We start from the raw sequence: 17630 nt of genomic DNA on the forward strand, positions 1-17630 counted from the left end.
CTGTGAAAGTAACCGATTTTTGGCTTTTTCTCATTACTCATTCTCATAAATTGGAATCGTTCTGCTAACTTTGAAGCTTGTTGATTTGAAATTACCTCGCATCATTATATTTTCGAAAAAAGAACCCTTAATCTACTCAAACAGAAGAAACCCCTCACTTTCATCTGAACTCACCTTGACTTGTGATATCTTCGATTGAATGAGCGCCGGGACCTTCAATCGAAGCAAGACCAACATCTTCCAACGTCGAAACGTCGTTTTGAAGGATCGTTAAAAATTCAATGGCATCTTCCAAAGAAAGGTTTTGCTCTGACAAAATGTCCAACCTCTGTTGAATGAATTTAACGAGGTTTTCATTTTTTGATAACATTTCTTGTTGTGAGGAGAATATTTGTTTGATGAAATGTTTCTCACGTTTGGAGTTGTCGTCGATCAAAACGACAGCTTCTTCGAGAGATGAAACTTCTTGTGCTTTGCTGTCAGCCTCGTGTTGAAGTTTCAAAATGCATTCTTCCATAAGGCTCATCTAAGAGATGAAGAAATGTGAAAAATGAAACAAGTTTCAAAATAAGGGGGAGTAGAAGTCCCATCCAAAAATCTTTTTTCTCAGTCCCAGTTATGATGCTTGCCAAATTGCAGAGAAGGAATTTTAGTGGAAAACAGTTTCACAAAGATACCTCGTTGTTCAGTTCTTCACGCTGCTGGTTTAGCTTAGTTGCCAACTTTCCGTTTTCTCCTTCATATTCAGCAACAATCTTCTGACGCTCGTTATTCAAACTTTCTTGAAAACTTTGGCGAACGGCGTGAATCTCATCCTCTGGAGTGAATGTAAAATATGTAATTGTTAAGGAGCTTAGGAGGTTTAAAGTGACTGTTAAAATATTAATAGCAGAAGGACGTTCAGTGTCAGCAACTTCTTCAAAATATTGGTTCTTAAGGATATCATTCCAGACACAATAAGGACTTGAAAAGGAATCGGTTATGAGTTTACAGAAGCTAAATACCACTGAATAAGGTGACCGGGAAAAACCGAACAGGTGTTATCACCAACAAAATTGTCAAAGATTGCGCTACCTTTAGTTTGTAATTGTTTCAAAAGTTGATCAGAAAGACTTTTGAAATCCACCTCCATATTGACGTAAGCCGTGTTGGTGACTTTCATTGCACGTGATCCAAAGTTCAAAGTACACTTCGTTTCCTGCTGATCACGTGTTGATGGTGAAACGCAAACCTGAGTGGTAAAAGTCAAGTAATCGGAAATTGTAAAATCAATAACATATTACTGGTTGACAATTTCTGCATCAACAATGTCGAATTCCGAGCAAAAAAGCTGTATGTGGTATTTAAACACACTGCTATGGGTTCTTTTTGAAAACACCTTTTGAAATTGGAATTTTGAAGTAAAATTACCTTTTCAAAAAATCTTAAGCTTTATAATACTTGATGACAAATTACATTAAACAAAAAACAGATGCAACTACTCACAATAAGGCTGGTCTTGCAATTACCACCCAAACTTTCTTGTAGTAATCGAGTCAAAACAGAGTTTCGAAAAGGAACGTGTTTCTTCGAGTCATCTGCCAAGGCCTGGATCACATTACTAAAAGTAAATCATTATAACTCTGTTCATTGATAACGTCACAACTACATTTTGGGTCAAATAAAAACTGAAATTCTTCAGAGAAGCCAGTGACGTCTCATCACCGACAACAAGACCGAAGATTCGATACTTTGTTTTACTCTCACCGGACATAGATGAAGTTGACTCTCTATAATTCGATCTTCAATGGATCAAAGATTTTCTTCGAATTAGAGAAAGATTCGAAATACAGAGAGTAATTTATACCATTCCGCAAATGACTGGGCCAATCAATGCTTTAGTTCGAATTACAGAAAGATTCAAATAATAGAGGTTCGAATTAGAAAGAGTTGACAGTAACACGTCTCTGATACATACCCGAGTTCAAGAAGTGATGAGTTGATATGCTGAGCTTCGTTCAATCGATCTCCAGAAGCTCCTGTTCGCTTGATGCGTTCACTTCCTGCTAAATCACATCTAAGAAGAGAAGAAAAAGTCACAAGTTTAGAGTCAGAGGTTTGTAACTTTTTTTAGATAAACAGCAATCAAGAATTGTTGGGAATACTCACATGTGGATTTTACCACGGATGATGACATCTTTTCCAAACGCATTCAAATCTAACTCAGAGTCATCCTAAAAAATGAATATAATCAGTTGAACGATGTCCTCAGTCAGTCAGGATCTAACATAGAGAAAAACATTACCAGTCTGTCTGCGGGTTGTTCTAGCCATCCTCCGTTCCCAAAACAAAGATACTCCAAATCGTTAGATATTAAACAGATTTCATATAAAAAGCATTTTGAGGAGTCTTAAATAACAGTACCTGATTAGGGTTAGCGATATCTTGTGAAGGTGTTTTCGTTTGCTCATCTTGTTTATCAACCCCTGTGACGTCATCTTTCATGGTCCGTTCGATCACCATCTGCAAAACTGCGTGCGATCTGTGTGAAAAGAAGATGGTGGGAATACACCTTTTTTTTATAAGAACCAACAAATTTGGGAGGTTCGGTTGTTTTTATTTTTTATCACTTTTAGCCTCAGATTGTTCTTATCCTGTTTTAATTTTTAAGGCAAATTTGGGTTATTTCTGGTTTGATACTATATTTTTACCGTTTAGACCCTTAAGTTGCCCAAAATTCAGCTATTCAAGGCTTATGGTTGTTCTTAAAATTGTTTGTATTTTTTGAAGTTTTTGAGCCACATTGATCTTATAAAATTGTTTTAAGTGTATTTATCCTGAGTGTTTTAGCAACGGGCACAGAATTTTTTTTATTCCCACTAAAGTCTGTATCCTTCGTAGGATCTTTACCAAAGGATTACAAACATAATATGATAAAAAGTGACTTTACCAAAGGATTACAGATATACTTTGATAAAAAGTTGCGATCCTTACCGACTGGACGTGCGATTCATTTTTGTTTCGGCGAAAACAAGTTTCTTTTTCCCGTTTGCGATGTATTGCAATACTTCGGATGGACTTCGGACCACATAGTCTGTTAAATTGTCCACGTACACACCTGGTGATCAAAGAGTCAAAAAACTTATTTGTAAGAAGATTTTCATACCAATTTTGGTGAAAGAAAATATAATATTTAATACACTTAGTCATTCCTGACTGGCGAGGAACATTTTAGAATCTAAGCTCGATACGTCTTAAAGGGATAGTCAGATGGTAAGTTCGAAATATTTGGCCCGTAGAAACCTTCTGTTGTCCTGACTGAGTAAAACTTCCGAGCATTGCAATTTGAAATCTCTAAAAATATTCTCAAACGGTTCTTACGTTAAAATTCTATTGTTTTCTTGCTAAAAGTCAAAAAATTGTAACTTAATTATCTTGATTTTGGAAAAAAGGTTTTGCAAAAATACTTGGAGGTTATTGTTCTGAGTAAAACCTAAAACCTTAGGGTGAGACAAACTCGCAAGCAAAGATGATGTACCGGTGCGAGGGTTTTCTCGAATGGCCAAATCAGCTTTGTTGTTCGTGTTGACACCAGAAAGAAGATCGAAAATCTTCTCTTGGTAAATCTGAAGGTAAGATACTGTCACCTGAAGCAACGAAAATCATAAAAATGGAATATATGTCTCATCTAAAAGTTGTGAATGTGTACATACATACAGTACCAGAGTATTCAGTATTCAGGGCAGAGTATTCCAAATTTCAGCACAAGTATAAACGTGAATGACAGAAAAATTAAAGGCGAAAGACAAATTTCTCAAAACAGTGAATGAGAGCTCAGAAAGTTACCTTATAATTATGTTTCTGATCATCGAAGATTTGTGTGAAACATTTGTCGATCATAGTTTTGGTGATCCCATTTTCAGACATCAAAGAAAATGTTTTCCCGGCGCCTGTTTGTCCGTACGCCATTAAAGTTCCGTTAAATCCGTTCATTGCTGAATGAACCAATGGCTGCGTCAACGCTTCACTTACCTAAGTAAAAAAGATGAAGTCACTTGAGAAGGTGGTTTTACAAAAAGTGTCACTTATCTTACTAAGAATGCAAGATTAACTTTGATTGATTATATTCGATTACGAATTGATAAGTTCAGATTTGCGTACAAGTAAAGGCTCTAATTGTCATCCCTCCTTAAATCCCATTACCGAATTTACAACAATATTGAAGAATGTAAAAACATTCACAACATGACATTCACGACATGGTCATAAGAACTTCACATGAGAACGAGGCTAGGTGGTTTCTTACAGTTTGGTTATCATCTTCAGTATTGAACACGTGATCAAAAGTGTACGTTTTCTCCGAATGACCTTTCTCGTCTGCAAACATGTGGAGCTGGATGAAGAAAAGAGAAGAAAGGGATAAAACTTAAAGTTAATATATGAGAGCAAGTTATTGATTGAAGCTGTTCTATGAGTGATACCTAGACAAGTTCGCTCGCTTGTTTGTCCTTGATGAACATATCTTTAGTTTGTCTTCCAAGTTGATCAACTTTGAAGCCTCTGATTCTTATTGTTTAGACCAGTGTACAAGAAATGGAAACCTACCTGTGTCGCGTCCTGCGATACATTGAAAGGAGAATTTGTAATTTTTCGTAATTTGTCATCTTTCGAAAAGGGTCGAACACGAACATACACTTTCACTCGATTCGAATCTGAAATGGAAAGCAAAAGGTGGATCAATTCATCCAGTCCTTCCATTCAAACATATACTGGAATATATGTCAAAAATTTTGTTCCCGGTTGGTTGAAAAATACCCTGCAATTTAATTCCCACGGAGATGAAATTTACTGGGAAAACTTGAACTTAAAAGCTATCTACTGGGTTTTTTGAGTGTGGAGTGGGGATAGAATTTCCATCCCAGCTACGAGAAAATTTCCACTAGGACTGAGATAGGGGTACATTCAATTGAAATTGCAACTTGGTCTCATAGATAAAAAAAAACATCAAAGAAGGTAGCGACTATCATGTACAAGCCAATGAATCAATGATGGTTAGAAATTCTGAATATTTGAAGTCTCACCTCTGTTTACTTTGATTTCATTGCTTCCCGTAGGCCTCGGTGTGGCGCTCCTGAAAGAACAAGATAAATTTCCTGTTAAATGAAATACAATTTTTTCATGATAAGTTTTTTGGGAATACGAGTTAAAACCATTCCCCGTTCCAAAACAAAGTTCTTCATCCTTGAATTGTGATACAAATTCATGAACGAGCAAGGTCAAGTAATTGGATCCTTGAAGCTTCTTCTTGTTAACCCTTTGAGTGCCAGGGTCCTTTTTTCTAAGTTTTTTTTTTAAAATTGCTAGTTCAAAATTTAAGGGCTTATATCTTCTGATCTAGAATGAATTAGAAGCTCGTATATAGCTCGTTGGATAGCTTAGAGTCTCCTCTTTCTTTTAGGCGCCTTCGGCGCCGCCCGATTTAGGAAGGGCGGGGTGGGCGGCGGCCAGGGGGGGGGTAGGTTAGGGAATTAAAGCAGTCAGGCCCGCTGCGCGGACCTGACTGAACTGATGGAAAGGTGCCCAGTGGTAAAACTTCAAATCGATTCACTAGAAGACAGAATAAAGTAAAACAGGGCCAAATTTGGAGGTTCTTGGATCACTCGTTGACCAAAACTAGTCAAAAAACGGTCAGAATCTCAAAAAAGTGAATTTTTGTCATTTTTTTGCATTTTTTTGACTTTTTTGCTTAAAATCTCGCTGGAAAGACTCACTTTTGAAATTTTTTTTGCTTGACCATAAAGGACAATCTAATTCCTACGAGTTCGGCCAAAAATAACGATTTCTAAATCAAACTGGGCATTACAGGAGGGCTTCGCCCTCCTATATAGCCCATGTCGTATATATACGACATCGGCACTTAAAGGGTTAACTACAACGATGGAGATTAAAAGTAGACGAAAAGAAGGAAAGAAAATTTGTTGAAGTTTGAAAGTAATATTACTGCATAAACTGTTCAATGCTAGTGTACACCATATCGAAAATCTCTTCACCATCCACGAAAACAAAACTGTAGACTCCTTCAAAAAGATAATATTTTAATAATGATGATCCTTTCAAGTAGTTAACGAGCTTGACCTTTCCTTTAAAACTTCACGAAATCTTCTTATCCACATTTAAACAAACTGTACATCAAAAATCATTTAAAAGTTAAAGCGACTTTTCGAGTGCCATATATATGCCACAGAAGAAAAAATGACGAAAAATTACTTAGAGAGATTAAATTAATTGTAAATGCTACCGGTTATACAAGGCATTCAACAAAAAGTCTAAAAAGCTTAAAATAAAATGAATTCGCTGTAATACTGTGACGCTCAGAGCAAAGTAAAACCCTTCATTCTGATATGACAAGATAAGTTTCTTCAAGACCAAGAAAAGATTGCTTTGTTTGACGAGCAAGACCAGAGCTTTTTTTTCAAAATATTACAGGTGTTCCGGATCCTCTTACAAAATCTTAAAAACATTCAGGAATATTTTTTTCAAAACTTTAAATTCATTCTCTTTTTATGGTGATTCGTTCAACCACTGATCTGTTTAATGTCTTAAGATTACAGACAAAGCTTTATTTGGAAATATCTTAATTTCACGCTGCGCAAAAGGAAACTAATTCCCATCACAAAAATTACTAAAAGGAGCATCGGAAGAAAAAATACGTAAGTTTTGTCTTGACGCACTTTATAAAAGCTCAAAATGAATGGTCACACACGTATGCAAAAGATTGAAAAGTTTTGCCATTTACCGCCAAACAACTTCGCTTTGAATGAGGGGCCTTACTGAGACACGGATGTAGAAAATTAGAGTTATCGAAATTTAAGTTCGATCGATATATTAAAACACAAGAACTTCATACCATGTGTTGAACAATTCTCTGTTCCGAAAGGTGAGAACAGTTTGTAGTACATTTATCTTAATTGAGGTGTCAATGTACCTTACAAAACAGCATGCAATCAAACCAGGCCATCATGATTTGGAGACAACCCTACATGACATTTTTCAAACAAATTATTTTGCCATGGTAACAATAGACAAGATTTCATAAACAAACGAATCACAGAGACACAAAACCACACGTCTTTACCTTCGCTTGAAGCCTCTCCGCTTCGTAACCACCATTTTTTTGCCAGAGATATAATCTTCGACGAAAAACACTACTTAAAGTACCATCTCGTGTTAATTAGCTAATGAAGCTCGCTAATTGTTATTTGCACGCATTGAAATTACACTTTGTTGTTCATTAGAAACAGAAAGTAATTTACACTCGAAACGAATATGAGTGAATGATGTGAAATGAAACAGTATAAACAAACAAAGGAAACAAACAAACTCTTTGGCTGCACAAACAACACTTTAGCCATCTTAAACTTCATTCACAATTTCTCTGCCATAGTATCTCCCCAGTATCTACTTCGCGGTATCAACGCATAACCAAAAATTGACCACAGTAAAATAGATTAACGTAAAGCAGAAAGCACAATCGATGAAAGACTACTTATCGTCTATTTCTTGAGAATTTAAGATTTGGTCCTTATAAGAAAATATATGTAAAAAAAACAATCACTTCTTACATTTCTACGCTATAAGAGCCAATTTAACCAAAAGATTAAACTATGTGGCTGAGTATCTAGAACAAGAAAACCGCAAAACCAATTTCAATATCACCGAGAACCAAATGAAATATCGCCTCAAATTTTTCAATTTTCGAAAGTCTACCCACGACGAAAAACACTTGGTGTTATTCTCGCAAAAAAAAACTTTCTGTGACATAGTCGTGCTAATTAAAACTTCAAAAACCAGACAGTTGCAATTGTTAGATTCATCGAACCCACGTGACCACCTGGCGCAAATTAGATTCTGTTTATTATTATGAAATGAACTCTAAATCGAAACATCTGGTGTCTCCTGGAAGCATCGTTAATATTATCATTCAGACCCAGGGGGGGGGGCAGTCAGGCAAATTGACCGACGGGTATGTGCGGCGGTTAAGGGTATGTTTTTCAAAACATCAGGAATGCACTGTAAGGGTGGACTTTTGATAAATGCACTGTAAGGGTGGAAATTTCAGCAAATCTGGGGAAAATTGCTAATTTTTGCTCGAAAATCTTGATTTTTTTGCTCTAAAAGAGTTTAAAATTTGAAAAAATGCACTGTAAGGGTATGAATATCACCGATTTTTTTCTGCACTGTAAGGGTGCGATTCTAAAAGCCATTTTTTTCGCCGCACATACCGTCAGTTGGTAAACCCACTGCCCCCCCCGGGTCATTCAGATTAAGTTTAAGCGATTAGTTTGGAGTAGTGCCTTAAAAGTCAAAAGTATCGGCAGAATAATCATAATAAAGATGGGTTGAAAGCTTCAAATGAGTTGGGATTCCCAAGGAAAGGAATTTCAAAAGTAGGTTCCGTAAGGAATGGGCCTCGAAAAAGTAAAAAAAGGTTTAACAAATATTCCAGAAATAAAAACTCCCTTACCCGGCCCTCTTTGACTCCTTTCTGGTCAGCATTTTCAACCTTTTAATAGACCATGCGTCACAAAAGTTTCATCAAGACACAGGTTGAAGATTTTCACAGGAAAAGACAACAAGAAAGATTCCTCATTAACTTTTCAACAAATCAAAAGCAACGGAAAAGTTCTTCATTCACACAGAAAAGTTGTTTCTTCTTCATTCAAACAAAATTTTGATTATTCATACTTCAGAATAACATTCCTGCTCAATAATACACAATATTATCCAAAACCGGGGGTAAGAATACAGTCAAATATTCATAAATTACCCCCTGGATTGTCTCGTTAACCAGGTGTTAAAAAGGGGGTCGACTTCATGAATGATTAATGTATAACTGCTCCATTAGAATTCATTGATTGCTCAATAATTGAAGAATGATACAAGAGATTAAGAAAGCAGAAAAAACTAACCTTTTAGCGTCCTTTTTGTGGTCGCTTCTGAAAGGGAAGGAAATTCAAGCAAACTTCTATAATCACATTGACGATTTTTCCATCCTGAATAAAGAGAGAAAACAATTCAAGTGACCTTTCCAATATATTTTAAATATCGTAGTTAACAGTAGCTAAGTTAACATAACAAGCCCTCAGATTTTATATAAAGATCTTTTTAGCCTCTGAATCGTCAGCGGGACTTTGGAGGGAATATTTTAGTTGTATATCAGTTGTAAAATCTTAATGGATACTTCTTCTCAATTTCCCTTTTGTTAAAATTTCACGACATTTCCGCATATAGATTTACACACCGTATAGGGAGTGACTCGACGTCTGACGTCATCAACGTCAAAATTTTTCCATTAATATTCTGTTTATCAATCTGCCGAATGTTTGCGGTGTTGTCTCCGGAGGATGTAAAATAAAATCTAAAATACGAGGACATAATTCAGTTACTGTAGTTGGCGTATGCGCTGTTCTTCCAGTCCAAACTTTGGATGTGACAGGCAAAATTTCAATCTTTTTCACAACTTTACCTCGCATGTATGTCACAATTTTAAGAAGTTGAAATTCAAAATGACTATCTGAAACTGGCGAATGGAGATGATTGAAGACACAGCGTGAGTCAGTCTTCGGATGTCGAACTTATAAAGAAACTCCTTTCACTGAATAATTCAAAACAATCGTAAATTGCATTGATTGGTGAATTGTACTGAAAATTTGCTAACAAATATTTTTCTTTGATCTTCCTTTTTGTAAACTTTTAATCGAAGGCTATGAAAGAATGAGATTATGCAAGAAAGAAGAAACCTTTGTATCCCCAACATGTTAAATTAACGGGGGAGTTCACTTAATCAAAGTGGAAGCATTTCCGACGAACCTTAGTTTCCTTCCCCAAAGAATAAGTTACACGCTTTTTTTATAAGAATACACTTTATAAAAATGTCCATGATGAAAATGGCCATAAAATTAAGAATAATGTAGACTGGAGTCGTTTATAAAGCATGTAATACTAATAATACCAATACTAATAATAATAATAATAATAATAATACGGGATTTAGTTTGTATAAACGACTGGAAGAATCCGGTGTTCCAGCCTTATAGATACAGGGGCTAGCTACGCAGAAACTTGCGTAGCGAGAAAACAATTTATCAAGCAACAACAAACTCTCAAAACGAAATCAACTCAAATGAAAAACTTTCAATACACAAATCCACACATATTTTTTTTCTCAAGAATTATTTTGAGCAGGAAAAAATTATAATCGCAAATATTGACACTTTTCTTTTGTTTGGAGTTAGTGCACAAAGGTTTCTAGACGACTAAAATTGTTCCATTCATTACTTTTTGCTTTATTTCTACTATGTATAAATTAGTCGTCTAGCTTGCTAGACTAAGAATAATGCTAAGAATATCACAATCATGGAATTTGGCTACTCAAGCTAAGAACGCCATTGGGCTTTTCCAGAAATAGTCCGTACCCCCCCCCCCCTGTTGAGGATATCGGTTATCCAGGGGGTTGACGATTTTTGTTGAAAAGTGGATATCCAGTAGGTCAAGTGTCCTACGATACGATATCCAGGGGTAACCATCTTTCACAACAATAAATAAATTGGAAAATAAAATAAAATATAAGAGAGAATATCCAGGGTGTTGAGCATATTTTTAAGGGTCGATATCTTTACTAATAAAGTAGGATATCCAGGGGGGTTCGATGCTTCGAAAAATCAATATCCTCAACAGTGGGGTAAAATCTTTTTCTGGAAAAGCCCATTTTTAGAGCATTTTCAATTATAAATTGCCAATTACCCCAAAGTAAGGCTCACTCCTTTCACAAAAATGCCATTATATGCTTGAAACGTATGTACTAAATGTAAAATCTAGTCTGAATTAGGATCCTAACCTAAGAATGCTGTAAGAATATTTTCGGATGATTTTCCCAAAAAAGCTAAGAATATCCATGATAAAATGGATTTACACCATTCTTATAAAAACAAGCAACATGCTGAATGGACCTACCTTGATCAATAGCAGATAAAAGTAGGTATTCTACATATTTTACTATTGGTATTGAGCAAACACAATAAGTTTTAGAACAATGCAAAAACGTCTGATTTATTTTCTTTTATCATTGTGTAACTTGGTCGTCTTTTTTTGAAAATTTTATGACAAAAAAAAATTTTCCTTAGAAAAATTACTTCAGCCACATTTTAAGGTACCTAGCACTCTATCTTTCTGACAAAAATCAGGAAAAACTAATGAAGCAATTTTGCACCAAGTCCAAAAAACCTTATTTTTAGGTAGTTTTTGGCCCAAATTTGCGAAAATCCGTATTTGACGACGAAAAAAAATTTTCCAAGAAAAATTACTTCAGCCACATTTTAGGATGCCTTGCACTCTATCTTACTGCCAAAAATCAGGAAAAACTAATGAAGCAATTTTGCACCAAGTCCAAAAAACCTTATTTTTAGGTAGTTTTTGGCCCAAATTTACCCCAAATTTTTTTTTCAAAATCGGGCTCCGTCACTTTTCAGGCATTGCTATTTTGTATCATTGTGCAAAAAATTAAAAAAAACTAATGAGCCAATCCCGAGAAAAGCTGCTAACAGGAAAATGGTAAAAGGGAATTTCCCCAAAAAAGCGAAAATCCGTATTTGACGACGAAAAAAAATTTTCCGAGAAAAATTACTTCAGCCACATTTTAGGGTGCCTTGCACTCTATCTTTCTGCCAAAAATCAGGAAAAACTGATGAAGCAATTTTGCACAAAGTCCAAAAAACCTTATTTTTAGGTAGTTTTTGGCCCAAATTTGCCCCCCAAAAATTTTTTTCAAAAATCGGGCTCCGTCACTTTTCAGGCATTGCTATTTTGTATCATTGTGCAAAAAAATAAAAAAAACTAATGAGCCAATCCCGAGAAAAGCTGCTAACAGGAAAATGGTAAAAGGGAATTTCCCCAAAAAAGCGAAAATCCGTATTTGACGACGAAAAAAAATTTTCCGAGAAAAATTACTTCAGCCACATTTTAGGGTGCCTTGCACTCTATCTTTCTGCCAAAAATCAGGAAAAACTGATGAAGCAATTTTGCACAAAGTCCAAAAAACCTTATTTTTAGGTAGTTTTTGGCCCAAATTTGCCCCCCAAAAATTTTTTTCAAAAATCGGGCTCCGTCACTTTTCAGGCATTGCTATTTTGTATCATTGTGCAAAAAATAAAAAAAAACTAATGAGCCAATCCCGAGAAAAGCTGCTAACAGGAAAATGGTAAAAGGGAATTTCCCCAAAAAAGCTAAAATCCGTATTTGACGACGAAAAAAAATTTTCGGAGAAAAATTACTTCAGCCACATTTTAGGGTACCTTGCACTCTATCTTTCTGCCAAAAATCAGGAAAAACTAATGAAGCAATTTTGCACCAAGTCCAAAACACCTTATTTTTAGGTAGTTTTTGGCCCAAATTTGCGAAATCCGTATTTGACGACGAAAAAAAATTTTCCGAGAAAAATTACTTCAGCCACATTTTAGGGTACCTTGCACTCTATCTTTCTGTCAAAAATCAGGAAAAACTAATGAAGCAATTTTGCACCAAGTCCAAAAAACCTTATTTTTAGGTAGTTTTTGGCCCAAATTTGCCCCCCCAAAATTTTTTTCAAAAATCGGGCTCCGTCACTTTTCAGGCATTGCCATTTTGTATCATTGTGCAAAAAATTAAAAAAAACTAATGAGCCAATCCCGAGAAAAGCTTGTAACAGACGAACGGACAACGGTCAAATTAAAGGACCTCCCGGTAGGTCCAAAAAGCGTGTAGCTAATTTCCACTCACTAACCAAAAAGCATGCCGGGTGCGCCACAAAAAAGTTTCTCTCTTTAAAACTAATTTTCTCGAAATCTAAAAGTTTTAAACGAACCATTCCTATTTCATTAGAAAGAAGAAAGATAAACTTAAATTTTGATGGGTCATTTATTAAATTAGATTCACCAGATCAAAAGTTATGCTCAATTGAATGAAAAAGTTAGTTTCAGAAAGTGCTCGAAAACGTTGAAAATCGAGCTATCAAATTTCTATTTTAAAATTGGCAATCGCCATAGCCTTTACATGATTAAGAGCATTTTTCCGTAACTAAACACTTAAAATTTGAAACTGAAGGGTCGAAAGGGTTTAAAATCTTCATTAGAATCATTTTAATTTACTTTTACCGAAATTTTCCTCAGATCTTTGGTTCTAGACTGGATAAAGTCGATGTAGGGCTGGGTGTACCTCAAAACCCATATCTGATGTATTTTATGAATTTTTGCCAGATTTCTTTGCCTTTTTCGACAAATTTTCTTCCATTTGTTATAATTCAACCTTCCTTTATATAACAAAAGGTCATTTAGACAGCTAATTATCATTTTTGATTACTGAAACGAAAATACTGATGCGTCATGTAATTATGCTTCTGTTTAATTTGATAGGTCCATTTTTAACGTTTTTGAGCACTTTCAAAAACTAACTTTTTGATTTAATTGAGCATAACTTTTGATCTACTGAATCAAATTTAATGAAATGACCCCTCAAAATTTAAGTCTATTAAAAATGTTATATTTCGAGAAAATTAGTTTTAAAGAGAGAAACTTTTTTGTGGCGCACCCGGTATAAGGCAAAATTGGATACAGGGACGTACCACTGGTCAGGGTCCCTTTTTTACTAAAAAAAATTTAGACTCTGGAGACGTCTGACAGGATCCCAAATTTACTAATTTTCAAGATGTGGACCTGACAGGGTCAATTTTTGGTTATTTTGGACAAATTTGAGGGTGGATATTAGAAATTATTTAAATTTTTAATGTACTTCACTTTGAAATAGCTCTACGTGTTCGTCCCTTGAGGATCGTCTAGTTGTTGTATGAGTTGTTGTGATGTGTTATAAGTCTGCGTGTTGGAATTGTGAGTGTTAGTCGAAAGTATCTGACGAAGTGTACGTGTGTGTTCAGCCACAGTGTTTTTAGTAAGTGTCTATTTCTTCTTTTACATGTTATACCTTTATCTTGTCTTTGTAATCCATCTTTATGTATCTCTTTATATCTTGACTTGTACTTTATTTGTATTTCGCATTTCGTTTGCTAAATGTGCTATTTTATTCATTTCTAGCCATTTTCCACAATGAAAATGCGTCAAAGAAAACTTATGGCTCAGTTTTAACTAAAGTGTCGTTCGTGACTTATGTTGACTCCCATTCGACTCGTCTATGTTTACAGATGTGCTTCCATATTCGACACAACTTTCACAATCATGCTTTACAAACGTGTAATATTTATATTGTATCGAAATAATATTGATAAAATAGATAAGAAGTTCTCTTTGAAATTTACATACATTGTTGTTGATTCAAGTTTCGGGAAAGTGACAAAACGCAACTTTTCAATTCCCCTTGCATCGATATCTACTTATCTGCCTTCAATTTTAAACATGTACAAAGAAAACTTTGAGAAGTATATTTCACATCATGATACATACATAAGCATAATGTCCAAAATCACAAAGGGGATTAATTCACAATTATATTAATTAAAATCTGTAACAGTCAATGTAGGTGTGTCCGGCATGTTGAATAAATAAGTGAAACATAAAAAAAGCTTTTATTCTTTTATTTATTTTTTATGTTTCACTCAATTGATTTGTGGCACACCCGGTAGTATAATTACATATATAATATTCACTCAGCAAATCTAATCAATTATCAGCTATATAAAGACGATTTTTTTCCCTTTTGCATATTTGTGGTGCATAGAAGAGAGGAAGAGAGTGCAGCTGGAAGAGAAGAAAACGTACGATGCCTGTATCATCTCACACTTCAGAAGCTCATGAAACAATCTTCACAGCAAGTGGCTATTTGGAGAAAATTCCAGAATTGAGGCGGATAAAAGAAGAAAAGAATGTGAGTGTTTGTGTTGCGTTGCCTGCTCTCAATGAAGAAGCTACCATCGAAGACATTCTTCTGACCATCAAAAGTCTGATGGAGAGAGATCTGGTGGATGAATTCTTCGTCATTGATGCTGGTTCGACTGATCAGACAGTGGAAATCTGCCGACGAAATGACGTCACCGTGTTCGTCAATTCTGACGTAGAAACTCTTCCTGATTTCGATTCGTGTCGTGGCAAAGGTGTTCAACTATGGAAATCGTTGATGTTGAGTAAAAGTGACGTCATATGTTGGGTGGACACCGACATTCAGGATTTCAGCGAGAAATATATCTTGGGGCTGATTGGTCCCTTGATTTTTCATGACGACATCCAGTTCACTAAAGCCTTCTATAAACGACCCTTGTACAAAGATGGGCAACGCATTTCTGATAATGGTGGAGGGCGAGTGACGGAGCTGTGCGCAAGACCGCTGTTCAATCTCCTGCATCCACCCTTGACGAAAGTCATCCAACCTTTGAGCGGTGAATACGCCATTCGACGCCATGTCGCTGAAGATTTGCGTTTTTCAAATGGTTTCGGTGTTGAGACGATCCTTTTAGTGGACTTCTACCGAAAATATGGATTGGAAGGTTTGGCGCAGGTCGACATGGATGAACGTATCCATCGCAACAAAGAGGTCTGTGAATTGTCCAAGACCAGCTTTGTGATTTGCCAAGTTCTTCTTCAAGTAGAAGGGATGATGAACTGTCCAAGTATGTTAAATACTCTTGATCCACATACATCGAGCCTATCAAACCGAGTGGTCGATAAATTCACATCTGTCGAACTCGGTGAGAAACTTCTCCCCTCGGTCACTGAGATGCACTTCTATAAACAACAAAAAGAAACTTGTGAAATCTTTTTCGTCCGTCATGGTCAAACTGACTGGAACGTTAATAAGCGAATACAAGGTCACATGCAAAGTACCTTGAATGACCACGGTCGTGGACAAGTAGAGCATTTAGCCTCCAAAATGAACAAGGTGTGTATGTCTTTCGATCAAGTTTATTCATCTGACCTCGTCCGGTGCATGGAATCGTGCAAAATCATCACTGACACATTAGGTGCCCAAAACAACAACATCAAACCTTGGACAGAGCTTCGTGAGCGCCATTTTGGAGACTGGGAAGGAAAATCACATCAAGAAGTGCGTCAAGAAGACCAGTCATTGGCTGAATTCGTGTTCACGTGGGACGAAATGATGAAGTATCCGATTCCCTCGGCTGAGACGGAGCACGAAATGAGCGAACGGATCTGCAACGTTTTAGACGAGATCACCAAAACGCCAGGGAAGAAGCTGGTAGTCACACATTCAGGATTCTTACACGCTGTTTACAGAATCACGAAGAAAATCCCGCTCACAGCTCACATTCCAACTTTGGACTGGAAGAACAGCGCATGCGCCAAACTAACAGTCAATTCCGATTTGCATCAATGGGACTTCGATGTTGTTACAAACACTGAACTTGTCAAATCGCTGAAAAATAATTAATGATACACGTTTTTTAATAAGAACATCCAAACATTTTTGAAGCCTTCCGATGTTTTTAACTTTTCGAGTTTCAAGCCTAAAAATGTTCTTGACATGTTCTTATTTTCACCATTGTGTGAGCATTTTTACCCATTTTCCTCAGAAATCGGGTGTGTTTTTGAGTCTGTAACTTAAATTTTTCTTAACGTATAGGCCATCGAAGCCTTATGTTCTTATATAGTTTGTTTTTTAAACAAAACGTGTATTAAGCTGAAACTTAGACTATTTTGAATATTGTTGATAAATTGTTAAGATTTTAGGGCTATTATTTTCATTTGGGGTTAGTTTTTGTAGCTAGAGTTTGTACATGTAACATTTGTGTGTGATAGATTTTAATTTTTGGTAAACGTTGTAAGATTAAATTGACTCTACACTTTTTTTGACTTTGCATCTTCTCATCACTGCAATGTCCTTGCTTAACTACACTCGCAATGAAGCAATTTTCATTGACTGAACCCAACGTTGTATTTCGCTGCAGCTTAAGCTTGCAATGGGCTCTATGTCTATGTATGTTCACTGAATACAAATCAAACCACTCTCCTGCGGCAATTTCTATTTTTTATAAGAACTCTTTATTATAAGCACTATTCCCCTATTCCCGCGTTCCTGTGTCCAAGGAAAGACAGACGCTTGCTAGTCTAGCCCCTGATAAGCTCGACTTCAAACAAAACTCACCACTTTCTGCGGACCACACAAACTTTTCAAAAATGGCAATTTCAATTTTGTAGAGGATTCCATAGCCGACCGTTAAGGACAAGTTTTGGACCGCTCTCAATTCACCAGGGGGGAGGTAGAATTTGAACACGCGAAGGACCTCTCCGGTTTGTCAAATTTGGTGACTCAGAGAATGACCTCACATGGTCAAATAAACAAGGGGCAGTGAAATCCAGACTTAATCGTTTCCATATCCCAACGGATGCGATCAAATCAATGACCTTAAGAGCTGGGAGGTCAGTTTTTTAGACCACAGCTGCAAAATGATAAACCAAGAAAGAGGGCTGGGATATTGGAAGATGAATACCTCTATTCTCGAAGACCCCGGATATAGGTATCGTCTGAAGAATATTTTGACCCAAGAGTTGTTTTTCCAAACCAATGACATTAAAGGGAACTGGAAGGACGATCTTAAGGACAGCATAAAACGAGCATCCATACGATACATGGTTAAGCGAGTAAAAGAAGATCGT

At 36.1% G+C, this 17630-nt stretch overlaps 2 protein-coding genes across 6 annotated transcripts in view; one reads left to right on the forward strand and one right to left on the reverse strand.

The window, feature by feature from the left end:
* Nucleotides 1–17630, reverse strand: part of LOC136798580 (uncharacterized) — a 35361-nt gene that overhangs the window by 1964 nt on the left and 15767 nt on the right. Inside the window, exons 5-19 of one of the 5 annotated variants that reach the window (XM_067055213.1) lie at nt 9281–9397; nt 8949–9032; nt 5061–5110; nt 4585–4691; nt 4286–4372; nt 3826–4011; nt 3518–3626; nt 2974–3097; nt 2404–2521; nt 2149–2213; nt 1958–2056; nt 1486–1600; nt 1075–1231; nt 678–817; nt 175–526 (exon numbers count right to left, since the gene is read on the reverse strand). In XM_067055213.1, the coding sequence (XP_066911314.1) occupies nt 175–526; nt 678–817; nt 1075–1231; nt 1486–1600; nt 1958–2056; nt 2149–2213; nt 2404–2521; nt 2974–3097; nt 3518–3626; nt 3826–4011; nt 4286–4366 (1546 nt within the window). In that variant the 5' untranslated portion in view covers nt 4367–4372; nt 4585–4691; nt 5061–5110; nt 8949–9032; nt 9281–9397. Of the gene's footprint in view, nt 1–174; nt 527–677; nt 818–1074; nt 1232–1485; nt 1601–1957; nt 2057–2148; nt 2214–2403; nt 2522–2973; nt 3098–3517; nt 3627–3825; nt 4012–4285; nt 4373–4584; nt 4692–5060; nt 5111–5980; nt 6189–7114; nt 7279–8503; nt 8675–8948; nt 9033–9280; nt 9398–17630 lie in introns of those variants that run through there. The other 4 variants (XM_067055214.1, XM_067055211.1, XM_067055210.1 and 1 more) reach the window with 4 other exon arrangements.
* Nucleotides 14744–16489, forward strand: LOC136798581 (uncharacterized). Its single transcript, XM_067055215.1, has one exon. The coding sequence runs from the start codon at nt 14782–14784 to the stop codon at nt 16402–16404; it is 1623 nt and encodes a 540-aa protein (XP_066911316.1). The 5' UTR covers nt 14744–14781; the 3' UTR covers nt 16405–16489.

The sequence above is a fragment of the Clytia hemisphaerica genome, unplaced genomic scaffold (assembly GCF_902728285.1).
Source record: "Clytia hemisphaerica strain Z4C2 unplaced genomic scaffold, Clytia hemisphaerica genome assembly, whole genome shotgun sequence".
Classification (NCBI taxonomy): domain Eukaryota; kingdom Metazoa; phylum Cnidaria; class Hydrozoa; order Leptothecata; family Clytiidae; genus Clytia; species Clytia hemisphaerica.